Consider the following 21,782-nt stretch of genomic DNA (forward strand, 5'->3'; position numbering starts at 1 on the left):
AGGTTTCAAAAGTTGTAATTTTAGCTCTGGTGTATGGTGCTAATCCATTTGAACTTGCATTACTGAGTTGTGGAGGGAAAATTAACATTTGTGAAAAGTGCAAATACTTGCAAGTTGTTTATTTGTTCTTACCATTTAACAGTTTAACCATACAAACCCGTCACAGCAGGTTGTTTTCCGGTCTTAGTTAGGAAAAACCATAAAACAAATTACTCTGATTTTTCTGTATTTTTTTACTTGCCTTGTTTTAACTTTTCTGTATACTTTATTTAGCAGATACCAGATTAAAATGTTATGGAAATGTTAAGTGATCTTCTCTTTTTTTTTTTTTTTCTTTTAGAAATACATAGATTTTAAGCACATTTGTTTTGCTAATTACTAGTCACATGGACTTTCTTTTTGTGTCCTGTTAAACAGAAAATATTTGATCTGTAAGAATGCCTTTTTACTCCACTCTGGGTTTAAGGAAGAGAATAGTATAAATTATGTTACAATTCAAATAATGTCCTTAGAGCTTTCACTTGCCTGCTGCACTTTAAGATTTTATTTATGTTATAGCTCATGTGTGAAGTGAATAGACATGCTTAAGCATCACTTAAATACTGAAATTCTCTCATCATATTAGTACTTGTTATCTTTCCATAATGTTTGCAATTCAAGCTGTTTTAATGCTTACTTGTATTGGCCTTCCTACTCCAGTTACCAGTCTACAAAATAAATCCTTGTATATTCAAATTGATGCCAAGATGCCAGCAGTACAAACTGTAATGCATGATTCATAATGCAAACTCTCAGAGCATTTACTCATGTACAAGTACATTCCTTCAAAATGACAGTCAGATAACTTTATATATGTAAATGTGTGATCACTGAAAAGAGATTCTTTGTTGATCTTGCATGTGTGCACATTTCATATCAATTCGGTGATCTTAAAGATGGTTAGAAAGTAGCAATTTTCTGTTACTCCCATTTTAATGCTAAAATAGGAAATGAGCCATTTAAAAACAAAAACCAAATCTAAACTGATTTTGTTTGAAGAATAGAACCATATTTTCCAAAATTAAAAATAAGTTTGTGTATCAGTTTGTGGAGTGAATATAATGAAGGAGAATCTCCTAAAATAAGGAAATAAAAAGATTGAAACGTGATTGTTTCAAATGAAAGAAAAATAGTTTTACTAATACAACACTGATGCTTATAAATAGTTTTCTAGTCTACAGAAAAATGTAAGTTCTATACCTACCAACTGAATTGTGCTCAAAACATCTTCTTTTTGCAATTTTTGTTCAAATTACAATGTCAGAAATTGCATGCTAATAATGATAATGTCTAGAGAACTAATAATACTTACAGAAATAACAATATTTGAAAAAAAAACTTGAAAAAAGATACTTTAAAAAGTCTATTTGGTCACATCTAAAACTTTGCTATTGAATCTCCATAGCAAAACTCTCAAACACAAAGAATGAAAGAAACATGTTTTAAATAGTACTCTAGAAAGGTTTCTTTTCTCTTTTTGAGTCCCTTCAATGTCAAATGGTCTCTCTTCTTCCTTTTTTTTCTTTTTTTTAACTTTACTTTGCTGTTTAGTATTCTTTTGAACAGCCCCAAGCTGTGCATTTCTTTTTTTTTTTTTGAAGCTGCATAAACTAATTTGAAGTCAGTGAGAAATGCAAAATAAGAACTGTAAATGCCACTAGAGCTGGAGAAATGGAAATTCATAGGAGAATAATACCAAAGAACTATTGTTCCTTTTGTTATTGCAATTTAAAGTATAAAATCTGACCAAAGTATTTGCAGTAGCAATGGACTATTCTTTCTTTAATACAAAAAAAAAAAAGTGAATATGCATGTTATAATTCTCCTTCTAGTATATATTTTAATTACTGTCCTATACACAAAGTTTATGGACCTATGGTCTTTGTAAGAGTGCAAGTACTTCAGTCTGCTGTTTATTTTATTATTTGTATTGCATGCTGTATTTGATCATGATCTGAGAGATGCATTGAATTGCTTTAAACACATGCTTTAGATTCTTATAGATCCATAGTACAGTTGTTGAACATACCCTGCATTTCTAAAGAAGCAGAAAAAGATTGCTCACATTCATACAAGAGCTTGCTTCCATGCCAAGAATGACAGATGCTGTTACAGCTGAGAAATGTAGTGTTTCAGGAAAACACTCACATAATAGTTATCTTAGGCCAAAATAAAAAAAATAAATTAATTTAAGATGCCTTAAACTGACCTGGAGTTAAAGGTAATTGCAGTGTAGGTGTTGGTTATACAAATTGTCAAGGATTATGTTCTAATTCAGTAAATCTGCAATATCTGAGGGAACAAAATAGTTTTGTTCTCTGCCTTTAATAACTTCCCATGTGCCTAAATATTGTGTTTCTCATTTTAAGTAAATATATTTGCAGGATTTTTTTTTTATTGTTTGTATTTTATGTTGTAGAGTGTGTGTAAATGATAGCATACCAAGGAATGGTGAAGAGGGGAGTTGTCTGTGCATAATCCAAACTTTTGTGGCCTCTGACTTCACTGTGCCAAAGCGACATATTTGTCCTATTTTAATGTTCACATGATCAGCCAGAGTCTTTAAATTCATTCCATGTGCTACAGAGCATAATTCACATGAGAGATTGGTTGTCATGTTTAGCAAGAATATAAGATAATAGAGTAAATGGACATTTGGAAAGTAACAGAAAAGTATCAGTAAAGCAGAAGTACCAAATTATATAGCATTCTTTATAATGATGCCACAATTCTAGAAACACAGAGTGTGATGACACAGATACAACGGTGTTGCACTTAATGGACTAAAAGTCCTGACATACACTATTGCACTTGTGTGGTGACAGTTTTGCTTCCTACAGTGCTAAAAATGCATGTGACTTTGCCTAAATTAGAAAAATAATTGTTCTGATTTTTTTAAATCCCCTAAGGTGGCAAAGAAGTAAAAACTTCTGAATTCTGTCAAAGTCATTAACTTCACAAACCTGCAAGTAATTCTTTACTGTCCAGCAAGGAAACTCAGAAAAGGTGCTTCCTGTCACTCACCAAAAAAAAAAAAAAGAAAGCTATAGTAGGTGGGAAGGATAGCTGCAGTTGTAAAAAGCTTTATTCCTTCATTAATTTATAATGATGTGTGTCATGGTAAGTGGCGAATAACCAATACTTCATTTGCTTTCAGAAAGAGATTATATATTATATAAACAAGCAAGTTCTGTTGAATTGTGTTACATTCTGTGGCTAGGGAACAGAGATTCATAAAGAACATTTTCTTCTATTTTGAAGAAGCAATTTTAAAATGAGATAAAATGCTAAATATTCTGGGTCTTCCCAGTGTTGGTGTTACAGGCAGAGTTGAATTAGCTTGATACTTTTTTATTATTCTGAAAGGGAGAATATCCCTTGAAAGTTCAAAGAAAATTGTTTAAACAGTTGAAGCCACAGGCCACATCAGAATAATCCCTGGTTACAATTTGCCATGTATCTAAAACACTGTCTCTCAAAGCAGATACTCTTACCAATATATTTGAATTCAAACAAGAATTCAGAAAAGTAATTTACATTATGTTGGTCAAACAAGCTAATCTCTCTGGTTACTTTTGGCTGTACCTAAGGCTATGTATCCAGTTTATTGTATTTTTGCATTAATCTGATCCAGCTTTATACTAGTCTGTGCATACACTGTTATTAACCTGATCACAAAGCTAAGTGAAGACTAATTTACTGTTCTCCTTACCTTATGTATTGAGTGCAGCCTTGGAAAATGCCCTTCACTATTGAAAGCCCAAACATCTGTTAGAAAACCTGCTGTGGCCAATTGCATTTCAAATCTTAGCACTATTCATCTAGAAGTAACATCTTTTTAGTATCCCTTAGATATTTGTCTCCTTATCTGAACAGTCATACACAAGTCTAATGACAATTTCCCATCTTTATCAATATTCATGCATGTCACCCACAATCCACAGTCCTACATTGTCATACTTAGTCTTTTTCAACATGAAGCAGAGATCAGAGCACAAGGTCCCAGAACTATACTGTGATTTCTGCTTTATCTCCACTTCTCCAAGTTGTCACTTCCACTTTCTCCCTGATGGTAATTCTCAAATTTGACACTGATCTTTTTTGTTTACTCTGCTTTAAAGAGGAACATTTCATGCAAGGTCCAAAACATCAACAAGAAAAGCTAGTATTAAAAATTCCAGAAAGACTCTCATCTGAAAGAGTCTGTGAACTTCTTGACAAAAACAGGAAGATTGGGTGGCGGTCCTATTTTGAGTAAAAGTGTTTTTGCTCTTAACTTCCTAAAAACTTCATTCCCATGACAGAGACCTTTTACCTCATCTAAGGACTTAATTCCAGTAATCTGCTGATGTAAGGCTTAAGCTTCACTCTGGAGGACAGTTTACACTTCCATATCCCTGGAACTTAAGAAGAAAACGTATTCTGTCCTCTGCCTGTAAGTTCAGAATCATTATATGAATAATGATGAGGTGACACTATTCTCATATCATTTGCTAAAAATAGGCAAAATGAGATCTCCTTACTTAGGAATAACTGATCAAATTCATCATGTGATAGGAGTTTTGAGTAAATCAGTACCTTCCATCAGTAGGATGGTTTGTTCCCAGCTGAAAAATAACTGAAGTGAAAAGTCATGATTGAAGACCTATTTTCAAATAACTTGGAGATAACACAAGATTAGACATCAACAGGAAGTAAATGTAATTCTTTCTCTTCAAATTCTAGCAAATCAGAGATGAATTTGAGAAGGTTTTTTAACTTTCTAGCTGGGAAAGCTGCAGAATGTTTTTCCTATGTTGCTTTTGCCAACTGGAATCATCTGTACAGTAAATCCCCAACATCCTGTAACAATGGAGATTCAGCAAATGGAAATATAACTAATAAAGTTCTTAGTAGTGTTCTCCCTCTCAGGAATACTGCTGAATTATCAGTTTTCCTACTCAGCGTAGTCACTGGATATCTGATATGAGGAAGTGTTTTTCAATGTGTATGTGTCTGAGTCAATCAGATTCTTGACTTATTTTATGCTTAGGTCACTGACATTTTTTGAGGTAATGTGGCTACTGCTTCATTACATATTGCACTTTGAAGTGTTTGGCCCTTTAACTCCGTCAGGCAGCAAGAAGAATTTTTTTCCATGTATCCCTCTGCAGGGAAGTTCTGCACGTGCTTTCATTTGATATTAATAGACTTCAAACGTTTAAATACTTTTTAGCATGTGGCAGAGTGATCCTAGGGAACCTCAATGCCTCAAGAGCTTTTTCACTGGATGAAAAAGCTCTAATACTTGTAATCATAATGTAGTAGAGCCTGTGTCACTGGGATGGTTCCCAGCACAAGTTCACCCCTGAGATTTGCACTGCAAATCACAAGCTTTAACTCCTGAAACCCTTATTCTTTATGTTGCTTTCAGGATGGTAATTCTGCAGTTTTTATTGAAGATTCCTAACCCATACTCGTGATGTTTTTGTGGGGAATACATGTGGAGTAACTAACATTCTGGATGTCCTGAAGCAATTTACCTGTAACTGTTCCTTATGCACATTTGCAGTGTACACTGTTTATTGCTTGCCTTTGAATGTCTGTTTATGATTACCAGGAATTCTGAGATTGGAAAGAAGTGAAAATATGGGCCAAACTCCAGCCCACTTATATAACAGTAGTCAAAGTATTAGACTGTGTATGCCATTAGTGTTGCAAAGGCAAGCATGCTTTAGTGTCATATACATATAAACACCACATCTCGAAGAACAGCTGACAGTGTGCAGATTTTCTTGTTTTCTGACAGATTGACTCCATTTTGAATTGAGGCAAATCGAGGCATTACCATATTAAGTGGTTTCAAATTAAGCCTAAAGTCTGGTTCTAACCTAGTTCAGACTTTAACAGCAGAAGAATGGAATGCTAGGAATGGAGCTCAGAGTGGAATAGAGTTTAAATTACTATAGAAAAATATTAAACACCTTCACCTACTGAAACCTTCTTGTAATAAACAAAGCAAAAGTATTGCAGATCACACATGCAGTGGTAACTAGACTGTTTTTCAGTCATGAGCTAAATATTCATAGAGAACTGGTAAATAGCCTGGCCAGACTGAAGTTCAACAGTTCATTCTTCCAATTTAAAAGGAAATTAACTATTTCTATAGTATTTAGATCTCCATTCAGTGGAAGTCTCGTAGACCATAAGAATACAAAGGGTTAAAGCTGTATTTTAATGTACCGTTCAGTGAATGGGCTGCTTTGTCAAAGGAATTAATGTTAACAGTATGAGATGTTGGAACAAACCTACCATTTGCTCTTCAGTGAGTACAAGAATTGCATCTGCAGTTGCTTCCTTAGTTGTATGATAGATGAGCCACATTCTAGGGCTCCTAGAAAGAAGGGATAATGACAGGGATGAAATGTTATGGACACATAGAGTAGTAGGAGTTTTCTCTTTTTTCCACAATAAAAAGATGCTGACTTTGATATGCTACTCAGCTGGGACAGGGAATACTTGGAAATCAGGAGTGTCTTTGTCCACAAGTCCCATTAAGGGAAAAGACCCAAAAGAACAAACATTTGTTTTCAAGTCCTCTACAAGAAAAAGGAAAATTATACTTCTTAGGTGTGGTTATTGCAGGGATTGTGATAGTTCAGCTAAAGAAGGAATTGTTGAAATGGTGAGAGAGAACAGAGCAAATGGGAGGAAAACAGAAAAATTAGGACAAAGATATGTAGGAAGAAGGAAGAGAACTGGGCATAATCAGAGGAAGCAGAGAAACAGAAAATTGGATTAGTCTGAGAATGATATACACTAAAATAAATGATACAATTTTCAGTGCTTTTTGCTTTTGTGCCTCAAGAGAAAAGTGATGGTTCTATCATATCTAAGACTCTTCTTAGAATGTATGCAGGAAACGTGTATTGCAAAGCCTGTAGTATCCCAATAGTTCATGACTCCTGACTTCTTCTTCGTCTTTTCAATCCTAGATTTTGTTTTCTTTATTTTCAACTGCTTTTCGCAATACTGCTCTTCTCAAATTAATAACTTAAGTTGTAAAGGCGAAGTTGGGTCTTCCTATAAAAATTTTGTTAAACTTGTCAGATGACAGATAAAATACAGAAAAGTATGTTGTGAAAGCAAATATGCTCAAGAATGGAGACAGCTTGGAGTTAACTGATTATTTTTCACAATAGTTACTGCATTTTTTAAGTATTTTCATTTCTAACATGCCTCAGCAGGTAATATAGGATAATTTGATAACTGAAAAATTTATTGGGATAGCCTGCTTTATAGAAAGCTTAGATTCACTTGACCTTTTTCATGTCTGCAGATGAAGAGAAATGAGATTGTTTCATTAGTGTCATAAGCAGTTTGGTGATGTATCTGTTCAGGATTCATTTCCCACTCCAAGCTTTTATAAGCATGGAAACTGTGACTGTTACTCGTTCCTTTTGTTTTGGGCTCTAAAACTGTCTTCCACATTCTCTTGTGCTATTGATACCATTGTCTGTGTATTTACTGATCCTACAAAGACTCTTTGTTTGATTTGAAAGACTTGTACAGTTCAGGAAAATAATTTTAATACCAATATATGTTTCATTTCTGGATAATGACACACAGAAATATGTACACCTTAGGACTTGTAATAAACCACCTAGTAACACGTTATTATTTGATAGTTGTCTGTAGAGCTGAAACGCAGTTGATGAACTTTTTTTGGTTTTAAGTCATGCTTATGAAGAGAGGTCTTCACACTGTCTTCTTTGTTTTCCTGTTAATGGTAATGTGGTTGCAATTACTGTGACTTCTTGGGAAAGGACATTTTACATATCTTAGATTTGAAAGAAGACAGATCCAGTTGTGCTCCCCTACCCACTGCTTGTCTGTCAGTCATTTTAGTATCCTTTGATGCCCTTCTCTGCTGTTGCCATTACCGTGTCTTTCCATCCTTTGCTCTTCTAACAAAAGCTCCCCTGAGCTGCCCAGTTGCACTGAAGCATGCCTGATGGCCTGCAGGCAGCTTAATGGAAGCTCCTTTAAGTTCTGAAAAACAGATGGAAAGCTATGTATTTTTCTAGTATCATACTTAGTTTAAAACCACTGCTGGAAATGCATGTATAGCAGTCTTTGGTATGTGAATTTTAATGTAGTAGTAGTTTTTATGTAGTATAAGGAAATAAGGAAATGCAGATTATCTTGTGTGGGATTGTCCTTCTTGTCTTTGAAGGGAACAAATGTTTTTTGTAAACAGCAAGCTCAGTATTAGCCAACAGTATACTCTTACAAAATCCTGGTCTGTCTGGACAATAGTCAAGACATCAAGAAAAGTCCAGTTTCAGGATATCCAATAGAAGCAAAATAGTGATAAACTGGAATGAATGTAGAGGAGAGCCACCAGAATGGTCAGGGCTGGAGCACTTGCCCCAGGAAGAAGGGCGGGGGGGTGTGTTCAGCCAGGTCTCTGCAGCTCCTGACAGAAGTATCCCCAGTGCCTCTGGACAGGTCGCTGGGAAGATGGAACCAGGCCCTTCACAGCAGGGCATGGAAGAGAGATGAGAGGGTGTCAGTTGAAAAAGAAGGTTCTAACTTGGTCTAAAGAAAATCTTTTTCAGTAACAGCATTACTGTGAGCAGTCTCCATCCTTGAGTTTTCAAGACCCGAGTGGCTAAAGCTTTGGAAAACCTGGTCTCATTTCATAGATGACCTAGCTCTGAACAGGATATTCAGAAATCCCATCCAACCTCGATTATTCAATAATTGGTTTGTATTTGCATTATTGGGATCTTATTTTTAAGGTGTGATTTCACTGAAGTATAAATGAAATATTATGCAGCGATATGCAGACCTCTCACAGGTGATGGCAAATACCAAGACCATCCATTACATTAATTATTAGGGGAAAAGGTAGTTTGCTGTTCTTCATTGCTAACTGTTGCACTTTTAGGAACATGTCCTTGAAAGATAACAAGGTATGCCTGTTCTTTGAACTCTGCTTATCAGGAAATCAAACCTGTTATGTGTGATATAAAGGACATACCAATCCTTTGCTAAATTGTGGCAGTTTGAGCCCTAACCTTCTGACCTATTCTGCTCAGCTCTCAGTGGGGAAGATGGAGGGGGAGTAAGCAGTCTCTCTGGTAGCACAGCAGTTGCCAGCTTTGTCTGATGGTCTGCACCCTTTAGCTTCGCTATGTTTCCCTTTTGGGTTGTTGTCCTGAACTTAGGAGACATTTATGAAACCTTTCCTCTGGTATCTCTTCACTAGGTTTCAGAGAACTCATTTCTGAGTTTTGAAACAGATGAATCTTTAATCTTTCTTTGGGCTATTTTGAAGCTTCATTCAAGGGATCTTGTGAGGTGGTAATTTCCATTTTTGGATTTCCAAACTACATACCTCTGTGCCTACATCTCCTGAAATACTTGATTTAGTAGGTATTCTCTGACCAGCCATGTGGTTCATGCTTCTATATTTTTTAGCTCCAGAAACATAAATGAGAACACAAGGTTATGCATCTTGCCTAATTTGTCTAGGCAAAGAGAAAAGCAACTACCATTAGATTCCTAAACATTACTGAGGTGACTCTGTTCTCCTATTTATGTATATCTAAAAAACAGTTTTTGAGGAGGAAACAGTGAAATTATATCACATCCTTTATTATATGCTCCCTCGTTTCTTCAGGCCCTTTCTTTTTGTTAAGGATACGGTCACATCCTTAATAAATGCGTGTATACTGGTAAAGTTCAGTTAGGTTATTTGAACATCTTTTTCATTTATTTCATTGAAACAAATAACAAAAGAGTCAATAAATATGCTGCTTAAACCAAGTAATAACAGTCTAGGTAAGTGAGCAAACTTAAGTATGCAGAGGCAGCACTGTGCTGTTGCAGAATAGCAATTGCAACCTGCTTCACTTTTTGTAAGAAAGGCATGACAGGAAATGCTCTTCTGTTTTTTACAGTTGTCCAAAATAAAGAATGCACTTTCAGTTAAGTGAAAGGCTATATTGATGCCCATCAGAGCTCCAGGATTGAGAGAAAACTCCCTAGTGAAGTTTTATTAGGAAATTCTCATGACTGAAGTATGACTCCCAAGCACAGGCTTGCCAGAAGTGGCAGAAGTCTCTACCCAGTAGTCTTGAAGCTGTGTCTTGGTGCAGGAGAGAATCTTACATTTCACAGAATGAGAGTCAAATAAAAGAAAGCACAATTGCATAGTCCAGAGACAGAGAAACAAAGATGGGTTTCTGTCCCTGTCAGTCAGCATGATTCAGCAGATACATTTAAGGCTTTCATGTTGTTCCTTCTTGTAGTCTAGTGTATGCTGGCCATTAGTCTAGTTAGGGTAGAAAGGGTACATGGGTCTACGTTCTGAAGAACTCCTATTTATTGCATTAGTGGTTTTGGGTTTAGATGTCCCAAAGCTACAGGGAGTGCAAACCAACTGTGTATCTTGCTGAGTGTGGATGTTTGGAACTAGCACTTCCTATAAACTGCAAAATAGTATGGGGAATTTTCGACAGAATGAGGATCAGAGGCCAATACAAAATAAATGCTTAGGATGCTGCAAAACACAAAAATCTGCTTTGAAGCAAGCAGCTTTAAACAAAGCTTCTAAGCTTTCTCTCTCAGAATTTACTGAACCACATGCAAAAGCACTGTATGTTTAATTACTTGATACGAAGCAAATGTAACATCTGGTAAGAACTTGAATGTTAAATCAAGTTTACCCTTTAGTGTCTGAGCTATATGTTTCTGTTTGGTTGGGTTTTTTTTAATTACAACCTGAACCAGGAATATTGTGCTAAAAAAAAATCTCAGCATGTTGTTTGGGAAAAACAAATTTTAAGTGAAAATTTTTTCAACAAACAAATTTTTCATTGCTTAAACAGTTTGTAAATGAGATGTTTCATTTTGTCTTTAATCATTATACCCAGAGCTTTTGTTGTTGTTGGAAGTATTTAAATTTGTTGTTACAAAGTGCATTGTTATTTTAGACCAGATTAGAAATAGTTTAATGTATTTGATAGACATGAATGAAGTAATAAATACTACAAAAAGCTGAAATGCCTATAAAGTTGGTATAAAAACTTCATAAAATATGTATTTTAAATGAATGACAGATTTCTTACCCATTTTCCAGTAAATATTGAAACAGACTTTCATTTTGTGAAATCAGCCAGATACATGACTAATCAGACTTAATCTGAGTGCTGTAAAAACTGAACAATGAAAGCATTTGAAAACTAAAGTTCTGAGTTCTTACATTTTTAATTATTTAGTGAGTAGCATGTGAACACAAATCATGGGAAATTTTTGATTGTTCAGAAATAAGGCAACCAGTTTTTAGTACCAAGGATCAAAAAGAGAGACAGGGGAAACAAGATGCTTTGAGTACCATGTTTGAACTGGGGTCTGGCTTTTTGCTGCATGTATGGACAGGATTTGTGCAGTCTGTGACAGACTGAGTTTAATTTGAGGTCTATCTAGACCACTGTTACTCCTTCTGTGACTCCAATTGGCACAAAGGAGAGTAAGGAAAATTCATTTGTGTACTTTTATACTTAGGTTGGGGCTCTTTGGAAGTGAGGAGGACTTAACAAGCAGACTCAGTTGCAGAAGGTGAGAAAGTTAAACTAGGATTTGAATCTCAAATTGCAAGAGGTATGGATGGGTAGGATTTGAGGAAGGATGCCAAACTATGAGGGTGATAGAGGAGTAGAGGGAAATCCAGAATGCAGAGCATAGGGCTGTAAGATAGGAATGGAGGCTGAAGAGGCTATGAACGTAGATAAGAAGAAAAACAGATGTCCTGGGAATAAAGAATGAAAATAGAATTGGAATTCAAGAGGCGTCTGGGCTGGGACAGAGAGGGAGAAGGTCAGGAACACTAGGGGACATGTTGGGGCTGGAAGTGGGAGGTTTGCAAGAGGACAGGTTAGGGAGGAAATGTCTTTAGGTTTCTTTGCAAATTTGGCACTGAACCAAAGCACAGACATTTGTACAAATATGAGAGTATATTCTAATTGCTTTAAAGACCTTAGATCTGGAACTGACCCAACTGTGGACTCAGGGTGATTTCACAACTTACAGGGTTTTTTTTTTTCCATTTTTAAACTTGAAAATAATTCTAAAATATATCCCACAAAGCTTTAGGTTGGTATAATCTGATTTATAAAATTGTAAAATTAGATTTTCATTTTGTATCATTTTGGTAGGACTTTCTTTGTAAGATGCATCATTTTTGTTACTTGCTTGGCATTCTTTATTATCAACAAGTTTAATACTAGGATTTGTCATTTCTTAAAAGGGTAATTTTACAAATTTGTTGTCTTCTAATGTACAGTTGTTCAATTACCTTTTTAAGGAGTACCACTGTACATCTCAGGTTCTGTAGGTGGGCAGTTTATAGTTCCTCCATTCAAAAAAATGTGGTTGACATATTTTCTTCAGTATCCAGACTACATTATTTTACCGTTGAATCTTTCTGCTCTCCGATATGCATATTTTGACACATTATTATATCATTATCCACTACTTGAAAAACAAGCTCCTGTGATTAAAAAATCTTTCAAAGCTTACAAAAGAGAGATCAAGTCCCTCTCTGAGTATTCCCTCTTCTCCTTTACTCTAGAAATAAAATTTTTGATAACCATTATATCCCTGCATTAGCAAACTTCAGGCATCATTGACTGGTCAACCTAATGGCAGAGAGACAGAAAGGAATTGAGACCTCATTCTAGATGATTCTTACATGTGAGATTTTTTTTATTGGCACAATCTGTTATTTCTCTTTGATTCCCAGCCCTCATTCTTCTGTGAGACTAAAAACTCTACGCTTTCATTAAATCAAGTTTGCTAAAATTTCTTGACAGAGAAAAATCCTGCAGACCTGCATTCCACTGTTTGTTTTTTTCCATAATAGTAGTATTAAAGCATAGGTTGGTTTTGGTTTTTTTTTTTTGTTTTCCCTTAGAGACCATCTAGGCAGATAAAGGAATGTATTTCAGCACATTGTGTTACATGACTCTGTACACACATGCACACACACTTGAGCTGAAATAGCAGCCAAGAAAGCAGAGATATTATCTGGCCGAGTAAAAGCAAATATGACAAAGAAACTCTGAATAGTGCTATGGTGAAGGAGTTACTAGTGAGATCAACAGTGTAGTAAGTTTAAAAGAAAACTGACCTGTCATAACCTTGCCAGTGCAAAACAGATCACGCTCATGTAAGCTACTTCAAATTTCCAAAACAAAGGATAAAACTTCTTTCTGAAGTTACTGCTCATAACTGGGTAGAGAAGCATGCTCTGAAAGCACCCAGTTGATTGAGTAGAATGATCAGAGAACTACAGACTTCTCCACCAAGCATAGAAAGTAGGTACAGAGAAGTATGGATTGCCTCTGTTCGTGCATATTTCCAGTGTACCAGCTCACTACAGTACAGGTCATTGAAGCTCAGAGTGGTTGAAGGTCTGAGGCTGTGTACAGGAAGGCATTGCTGTTTGTTTTGTGTTGAGGTGGAAGGTGTGAATTTGTTGTTGGAAGTCAATAAATATAACTAATAATTAAATTAAATCTGTGTGTTTCATTATGTTATTGGCTGAATGACATGTATCTTCATGAAGACTTAACTGTTTTGGACCAAAGCATTCTTCCCAGGATTATCAACAATGTGTATATTGGGACAGATTTAGTGTCATGTCTGCAGCCACTCATGTGCAAAGTGTGAAGAATTCTAGAGTGCTGAAATTTTTTTGTGTGGTAAAATGAAAACAGGAACATACAGTCAGGAAACAGTGATGAAAGTATCAGCACTTGAAAAGCATCCCTAAGCAAAAATGACTGAAGTAGTCGATAGGTAATTGGCATTTAGCAGCTTGAGTGCCATAACTCTGTTTGAGAACAAATGTCATGCTATTAAAAAAAATAGTTTTTAAAAGAAAAACTTTGGATGAGCTCAGTATGCAGAGCTTCCAAGCTCTGCTCATGCAGTGAGGAAACAATCTTATTTATGCATTGGACTATTTATACATAGATGGCTGTCTACAGAGCAATTATCGGGGACATCATAATGACACCTGTTTGTTCTGTTCAAATTAATTCCAGTGAAAATTGCTTCCTCTTTGTGCCTTAGAAACATTCCTACATCTGAAATCCTCAGGGAAAATATTTGAAGTAATCCCTTTGTTTTTGTTAGACACTCTCCATCCCACTGAAAGATTAGGTGCTAAATAGGGTGGAATTGTGTTGCAACTCTTACTTGACAGATGACAGCTAACACAACAGCCATGCTGGGTTAGAGTAAATGTTTACCTGGCAATCCTGCAATTTGTTGTGAAGTACCATCTTGCATTTAGTGGTTCTCAAAGGACTTCTCTGCTACAAGTTGTTCAATATTCTCTCAAATAAGTGTTAATTTTTAGCATCCACAGCATCTTATGGTAAGGAATTCCACAGCTTTCGTGCATGAAGAGCAATTTATATTTGTTCTCATTCTGCATCATTAGATGACTTCTCATTCATCTGTTGGAAAATACAGTTGATTCCTATCTCCATTCTCATGATGTGACAAGCCCCTTATTTCTTCCTTTTCCTTACGCCATCTCTTTTCCAAGCTGTGGAGTCCTAGCTTGCTTAGGTGATTTATTCCACACAGTGCAATCGTGTGAGCGTGTGATGTTGCTGCATGTCAGAGGTAACCCTTCCTACCCTTCTCTGATGCTCTGACACTTCTGTTCCTTGTGAGGTGAGGTACTAGAATGGTTGTCACCATTCAGTAATGCAGGCAACAGCATGGAATTGCAAAGCAACACAGAGAGTTCTGTATTATTTATTTCTTCCACAGCAATTTCCAAAATGCTTGTTTGTACCATTATTTAAAACGGTACCAAAGTTTTAATGGTTTTATCAACTACAATAAATCCCAAGATCTCACTTAGGAATGAAAATTAAAACAGCCAGGTAGGAGTTAATCCTTTTATGTATATGGTAAGGAGCATTTTTAAAACCTGTGATTTACTTTGCATATATCTCTTTTGAATTGCATATGTTATTTAATGTGAAGATTCATTAGATTTTTCCTGTTCTTCACATCACCTAAGTTTCCATCAATCTAGTATTGTAATATTCTATCAGCAAACTTTTTTACACCTCATTTTTGAGATTGCCTGTTAAGTAGAATGAGTGAATAAAATAAATGAAGTCCACTTCTACGTGGAATCTTATTTGTCGCTTATAACTACCTTATAGTGATTTTCTAAAAATTGTACTTAATTTCTGCTTTTTGACTGTGATTCTGATTGACTGTGGAAATAATTACACCATTGTGGTCTGACTTTTCTTTATATCTTTGAGGATGGAAAAAGCAGTGTAGCTGATACCCGTATATCTCAAAGGGTGCACCATTGATATCACTGATGTCTAATGCCACTTCTCCCTATCACATGTAACACATGGTGATGAAGAGGGAGGACAAAATTTCATTAGTGTCTCTCCAATGAAAAGACTTCAGTGCATACCTTTGTCTACCAAGAAAGAGATTCACATTGATCTAACTCCATAAAAATAAGCAAAGTAAGGTATGCTGTAAAGTCATTGGCATTTGATTCTGCATTAACAACATATTTAGAAAAGCCATTGACAGAGTTTTCCACCTACTGTGTTGTATTGTCATTATAATACTGAATTTTCCTAATGGTGTTTCAAACACAGGTTACGGGTAGCTACATACTAATACTTATTAGGGTCTTCAAAATACTGTATTAATTTTTGAAATTTATATCTGTGATGAACAGAACAACTTTGCTTATTTTTGAATTGCCAAAACTTTTTTTCATTTTTCTTTTAGGTATAGACAAATGCAGCTTGGCACAGAAAGCAAAGTTGCTGAACTTCTTCACCAGAGTAAGTTAAAGTCCTTTGAAACTGAACATGTTCAACTCATGCAACAAGAAACAGCTAAGAATCTTTCACAATGCCAAATGGAATGTGAGAAATACCAGAGAAAGCTGGAGGTATGTTATATAAAGAGACACTTTACAGGGCATTACATAGTTGTTTTCAGTTTGAATGTAAAGTGGAAAAGCTTGGAGAAAAAGTAACAACATGGCAGGGCTGAATTAGTATTTCCATCAAATTGTGGTCAGATGACACAGAAGCAGAATCAAATGACAAAGCTTACTATGTTTGATCAGTTTAATGGAGCACAAGGTCACGGGCAGAGGAAAAAGCAAAACAATCTTTCATGGAAAGATGTTAAAGACAGTACCTCATTCATGTTGCGTGTATTTATCTGCTAGTGTCACAGAGCTGCTTATGTCAGTCTGTGAGAATTGTAGGGAGAGAAGACAGTTTCACAAAAAAAAAGTATGGCGAATTCAGTATCATTATTTGCAGCTAGGATTTGTAATCACATTGTTACATAATAAAATACTTTTTACTGATATACATTTTCTGGAATAAATTTTTCACAGCTAAAAAAGTCAAGGTGAGCATGGTGTATACAGCATTGAAAAGACCTAATCTGGCTAGTCCTAACATGATGGGTTACCTTGGTGGGATGCTAGACACCCACCCAGTCACTCATTCCTCCTCCTGAAGAGGATGGGGGTGGGGTAAATAAGCTTGTAAAGAGTATGGGTTAATATAAAGATAGGGACATCACTTGCCAATTACCATCATGGACAAAACAGATTTGACCTGGGGAAAACTAACTTCACTTATTACCCAGTGACATAGGTTGGATGGTGAGAAACAAAGACAAAAAGTAAAACATCTTTCCCCATCCTGTTCTCTTTTATTTTAACTTCCCTCCCTCATTTCTGACTCTTGTACCTCCCCCTTCCAGTACAGTGCAGGGAAGAATAGGAAATAGGGGTTCAAGTTGGTCCATGACAGCTCCTCTCAGGAGGTGTTTCCTCCTCACACTTTTTTATCCTGCTCCTGTGGATCTTCCATGTCCTGCTGCTGCCTTCAGGAGAAATTCTCCTATTTGGGCTCTCCACAGGTTGCAGTGCCTTCAGGGGATGTCCACCTCCTCCAGCATGGGGTCCTCTATGGGATGCACTGTGGACATCCATTTTTGTGTGGTCTTTCATGGTATGCAGGCAGGCAACCTGCTTCACCATGAGCTACAGAGGGGATCTCTGCTCTGGCAGCTGGAGCACCCCCTCCCCTTCTTCTCTCACCTCACTGTCAGCAACATGGTGCTGTCTCACTTTTTTTCCCTCACTCCTCACTGCCATGCAGCATTTTTGTGCTTTATTAAATACAGTTTCCTTGAGGTGCAGCACCTTTGGCTGAGGGACACAGTCTGGGCACCTGCAGCCAACGCACCTGTTTATGTGGGCTTTAACCACTTGGGCCTGTTTATCTCTACAAGCTCAGAATTATCATCTTTAAAACATATATAGCATATCCTGTTCATTTGTTTTAATCTTGGAAATGTGAATATTCCACAGAGAAAACTTACTTTAAAACAAAATTTCTTCACCTGTCCAAGGTTAGTCCCAAAAACATATCAGAGTCCTATTTATGAGGTTAAATGAGATTGGTAGTGTACGTTTCAAACGAATGGCAGGATACAAACTGGAAAGGACAGAAGAAAGTGATAGGTATGGCCGTCTTTGTTTTTTGGAGGAAGGATGCCAGTCTTCAGATCCCCACATTTCTAGTGCTGAACCTGGCTATGTTGTTTATGAAAAGGAACTACAGAGTGGAAACAGAATTAGAGAGCTTCAGATAGACTGTAATTTCTTGTTTTGTCCGTATTGGGACATTCAGATCCTGGCTGATGAGGTTAGTTGTGGTCACAAGCACTGGGAGTGCCAGTTTTGCTAAACTTAGAGGTTGCCAAACAGATTTTTAATTACACAGACATGTCTAAACTTGGAAAAAGTAGTTCAATTTGAGTTATATTTTCATTTTCTTTGTGGAAATTTTTTGATCTGACAATAACTCAAATATTTGGCATTCAGTTCTACTGATGTTTTTGGCACTAGTTTTTCTCTTTTTTCTCTTTTAAATTCTTTCATTTAGAAATATGCACTTAAGTGCCCTTTCATTAAGAAATATTCTTGTAGAATTTAAATACTTGATGTCTGAAGCTTTATTTTTTGTTCCTTTTGACTTTTGAATTCTTGGGATTTTTAAATTTCTTTCTTATATACAGCATTAATATACTAAGTTTTTTCCCCTACCGTTACAGGACATTAGTCTTTATTAATAGCGTAGGCACTGGTATCTTGTGGCTCAGCTACAGCTTTCTGGACTAACTCTTGCTTTTATTTAGGGCATAGAGTAGCTTCTCTTGCTAACCTAGGAAACATGTTTTAGATGTTACCCAGTTTTAAGGTGTACATTTATTTCTTCTGTGACACTAGACTGAACTTTTGATATTCATGTGGCTTGTTTCTCTAAGCCTTGTGAATTCTTTCGTGGTTTTGACAGTGACTCCAGTACTACTGCTCTGTACACTGTACATATATTTCTGTATCTGCAAATCTGCATTCACTTATCATTCTGAATGTTTGTGACTTTTACTTAGGAAGTTAGTATGAAATTTCACAGCAGTACCACTTGATTATTGCTTTACCTGTTTTGGTGGGATTTTTCTGCAAAGTATGTAGATTGCTGCTTTATATACCAAGGACTTTCTTATTCCAGTTTGGTGTGTATTTATTTGGTCAATGTTGTTTCCTATTATCAAGCACGTTATCAAACCTAAATTATTATACAGGCCTTCATAGTTTTAATTTTGAATATGAGAGTTTTTTGTTTAAGCTTAGTGGATTAAGTATTTACATAAGTCTTGAATGTTGATAGCATATTACCTTTTATTAATAAGTAATAAGACTGGTATAGCTTTAATGGCAAATTTTTGTATTTATATTCTGCAAAGGAATCTTCATAAATTGATGACTGAAATCAGAATCCAATTAAAGCAACAAAAGTTATTGCATTTATGCTATTTTGACTGCTGTGTGTGAATTTTTTTAGTTGTTACCTGGCTTTTCCTAAGTTTCCTTTAAAATTCTTGTAGCTTTTTCAGACAGCTTCTTAGAATTAATTAGGCCTCAGCAGACAGGCCTAAGATCTGAGAGTTTAATCTTTGAAAGATAATATTATTGAAAGAATTACTGCTTTTTAAATTACTTTAATCTTTGCTGTGCAAAACTTACATCAAATATTTACTATCATACCGGTACACATTTTACATGTATTATATTTTGCCTCTTTCAAAAATCACTGTAATGCTGAATCTCTGATCTTTCCATTATTCATTCTCACAGGTGCTTACTAAGGAATTTTATAGTCTTCAGTCTTCTAGTGAAACCCGCATTATTGAGCTTCAAACACAGAATTCTGAATTTCAAGCAAGACTAGATACTTATGAAAAACTTGAAAAGGAGCTTGATGAGATAATACTGCAGACAGCAGAAAGTAAGTTGTGTCACAAGTTGTTTTATCTGTAGGTGTTTCTGGCATTACAATATCTTTTTTCTCATGACTTGGAAAGTATTACAGTGCCTGTCACTCTTCTTCATTATGCCTGACAAGTAAAAGGCAGTAATTATTTTGATAGAAAATATTAATGGCAGGTTTCTAAGTATACCTGTAAATATGTATCAGACATCCATATGTTTAAGTTTGTGCTTATTGAAAATTGTCTCAGTATTCAATCATTTCTCTTTTCATTATTCTAATTATCCATTATAATTAGATACACTCTTTAGGATTCTCCTATTATTTTAGTACATTTTAAATGTCAGGAAGCCCTCTTTGTTGACAGGCAAATACAGGTTTTGTATTTCATTACAGTGATTAATGTGAATTTTTTAACTAATTGGAAGGAGGAAAAAACTTCTTCCTTCTGTTGAATTAATAATAATTAGACATTAAGTAGTTGCTTGTGGCAGCTCAGACTGTTCTAAGTACTAAACCATGGAATAAATTCCTGGTTGCTCTTGAAAATTTTTGTCTCTCATTTTCAAAAATTAAAATGTTCCCAAACACAGCAAAATCTGTGCAAAATCTCTGTTTGGTTCTCAGCCTAGATCAATCCACAAAGCAGTTAATCTCTAATTTGAAACTCTGACTCTAACCTTGAAATCTTTTAGCCAGTATGTAGACAGAGTAGGATATTCTAAAATTTCAGACTAATTCAACTGTCTTCTCCTTTTCTCCTTCTTTCCTCCTTCAAAAAATAGTCACAATTTATAAAGTATAGGATATTATTGCACAAGCTTTATATATAAACAGCAGTGTCTGGTAAAGTGTGCATTACCAAGATGTAGTGATGTTAGTAACCAGACTGCACATGCTTTATTAATTTTATGCACTGCAGCCTGAACTTAGAATGGCCTGAGTACCCAAAGGTTCCAGTCTGACCATAAGCATGTTTGAGAACACTGGGTTTTGTTTACAGTGGTTTATTTTCTTATGCATCTTGGGACAGCAGTTAAGTTTTTTACCAGATCATTCTTAACTTCGTCCTAAATATCTATTTTAATTACAATTTACATTCTATGTTGCAGAATGCTAAAGAAATGAAAGTTTCTAAATGAACTGTTATTTCAAAATATAGGGACTTTATTTTCTGATTTCATTTGACAAAAAAGGAGTTATAGCTTAATATTATTTCAATATACTTTCAAAATAATTTCAATAATTATTTCAATTATTTTAATATACATTCTATTTAATACTGAACTTGCTATTTCAGTGTATTTGATTTAGAAAGTTAAGATTAATACTAGTTGAATCTAGTATCTCAGGGAAAACAGAAGAAAAAGAAGTATTTTTTTAAAAAAACACTTTGAAGGAGAAGACAGATATACTTCCTCCTGGGTCTCAAATTATGCCCTGATAGATATATGTCATAAATACGTAAAGGTAGAAAAATAACTGAAAGGAAATATAACTATTTTTCAAATTGAGTGTGTTATGGAAATACTTCAGTCCATCTTTCCTGGAATATAATTTAGACTGAAGTATTGTGTGGAAGACAATTAGAGTTTCCTACGGACTTTAGTGATAATAAGGATTATTCATTCCTGTGGTCACCTCTTTATCTTTAAATAGCATATAATGCTTTTTTCTTCATCATGAAGCCTCTGCTGTTTTATAATATTTGGGAGTGTCAGTGAGGGCTGGGTTCTCTGGACTTTTTAATAAACTGTGTATTTATTTACACATGTGATATGGCTTTTGTCATATAATATATAAATTTTATATATATATATATATGTGTGTGTGTGTGCACTTTTTTTTTCCCTTTGGAAAATATGCATGTGGAAGAGATCACTGAATTTTTACTGTTACTCCCTGATCATTATGCCTGACTTTATTAATATTGAAATGACATGAAACAGCCTATTCAGGAAGCTATCAAGAATTTATGTAGCCACTTACAGTGCCTAAGAGGTTTCCAGATGAATAACAGTAGTAAATTTCCTTGGCATTAGTCTATTCTTCCTTTTCACGGTACAATCTTCACATTAGGGTATTTTTGTTTTAGACTAGTTGGATTTTTCTTGTTTCCATTGCTTAGTATATTTCTAAGAAAAAGATTGAACCTATCTATATCCTCACAATGGCACATCCTTGCTGAGTAGCATAAGAAACTGCTCATTAAGAAGTGTCCCCTAGATTATAAAATGTATATTTTATGCCACAAAGTCAGGTGAAGAGCCTGGAATGTTGTAAGAGAAGAGAAGAGAAGCACACACTGATACAGAATATTATTTTGATACC

The 21,782-nt window shown here is 35.4% G+C and overlaps 1 protein-coding gene across 8 annotated transcripts in view; it reads left to right on the forward strand.

Annotated features, from left to right (window-relative positions):
* PIBF1 (progesterone immunomodulatory binding factor 1) overlaps window positions 1-21,782 on the forward strand; it is a 109,825-nt gene that overhangs the window by 47,258 nt on the left and 40,785 nt on the right. For all 8 annotated transcript variants that reach the window (XR_005255778.1, XR_005255779.1, XM_038127307.1 and 5 more), the window contains 2 exons: window positions 15,877-16,042; window positions 19,319-19,469. Coding sequence is in view for 6 of the 8 variants with exons in the window: in XM_038127307.1 (XP_037983235.1) it covers window positions 15,877-16,042; window positions 19,319-19,469 (317 nt within the window). In the remaining 2 variants the exon portion in view is untranslated. The remainder of the gene's footprint in view (window positions 1-15,876; window positions 16,043-19,318; window positions 19,470-21,782) is intronic.

This window comes from Motacilla alba, chromosome 1, assembly GCF_015832195.1.
Source record: "Motacilla alba alba isolate MOTALB_02 chromosome 1, Motacilla_alba_V1.0_pri, whole genome shotgun sequence".
Taxonomy (NCBI): Eukaryota; Metazoa; Chordata; class Aves; order Passeriformes; family Motacillidae; genus Motacilla; species Motacilla alba.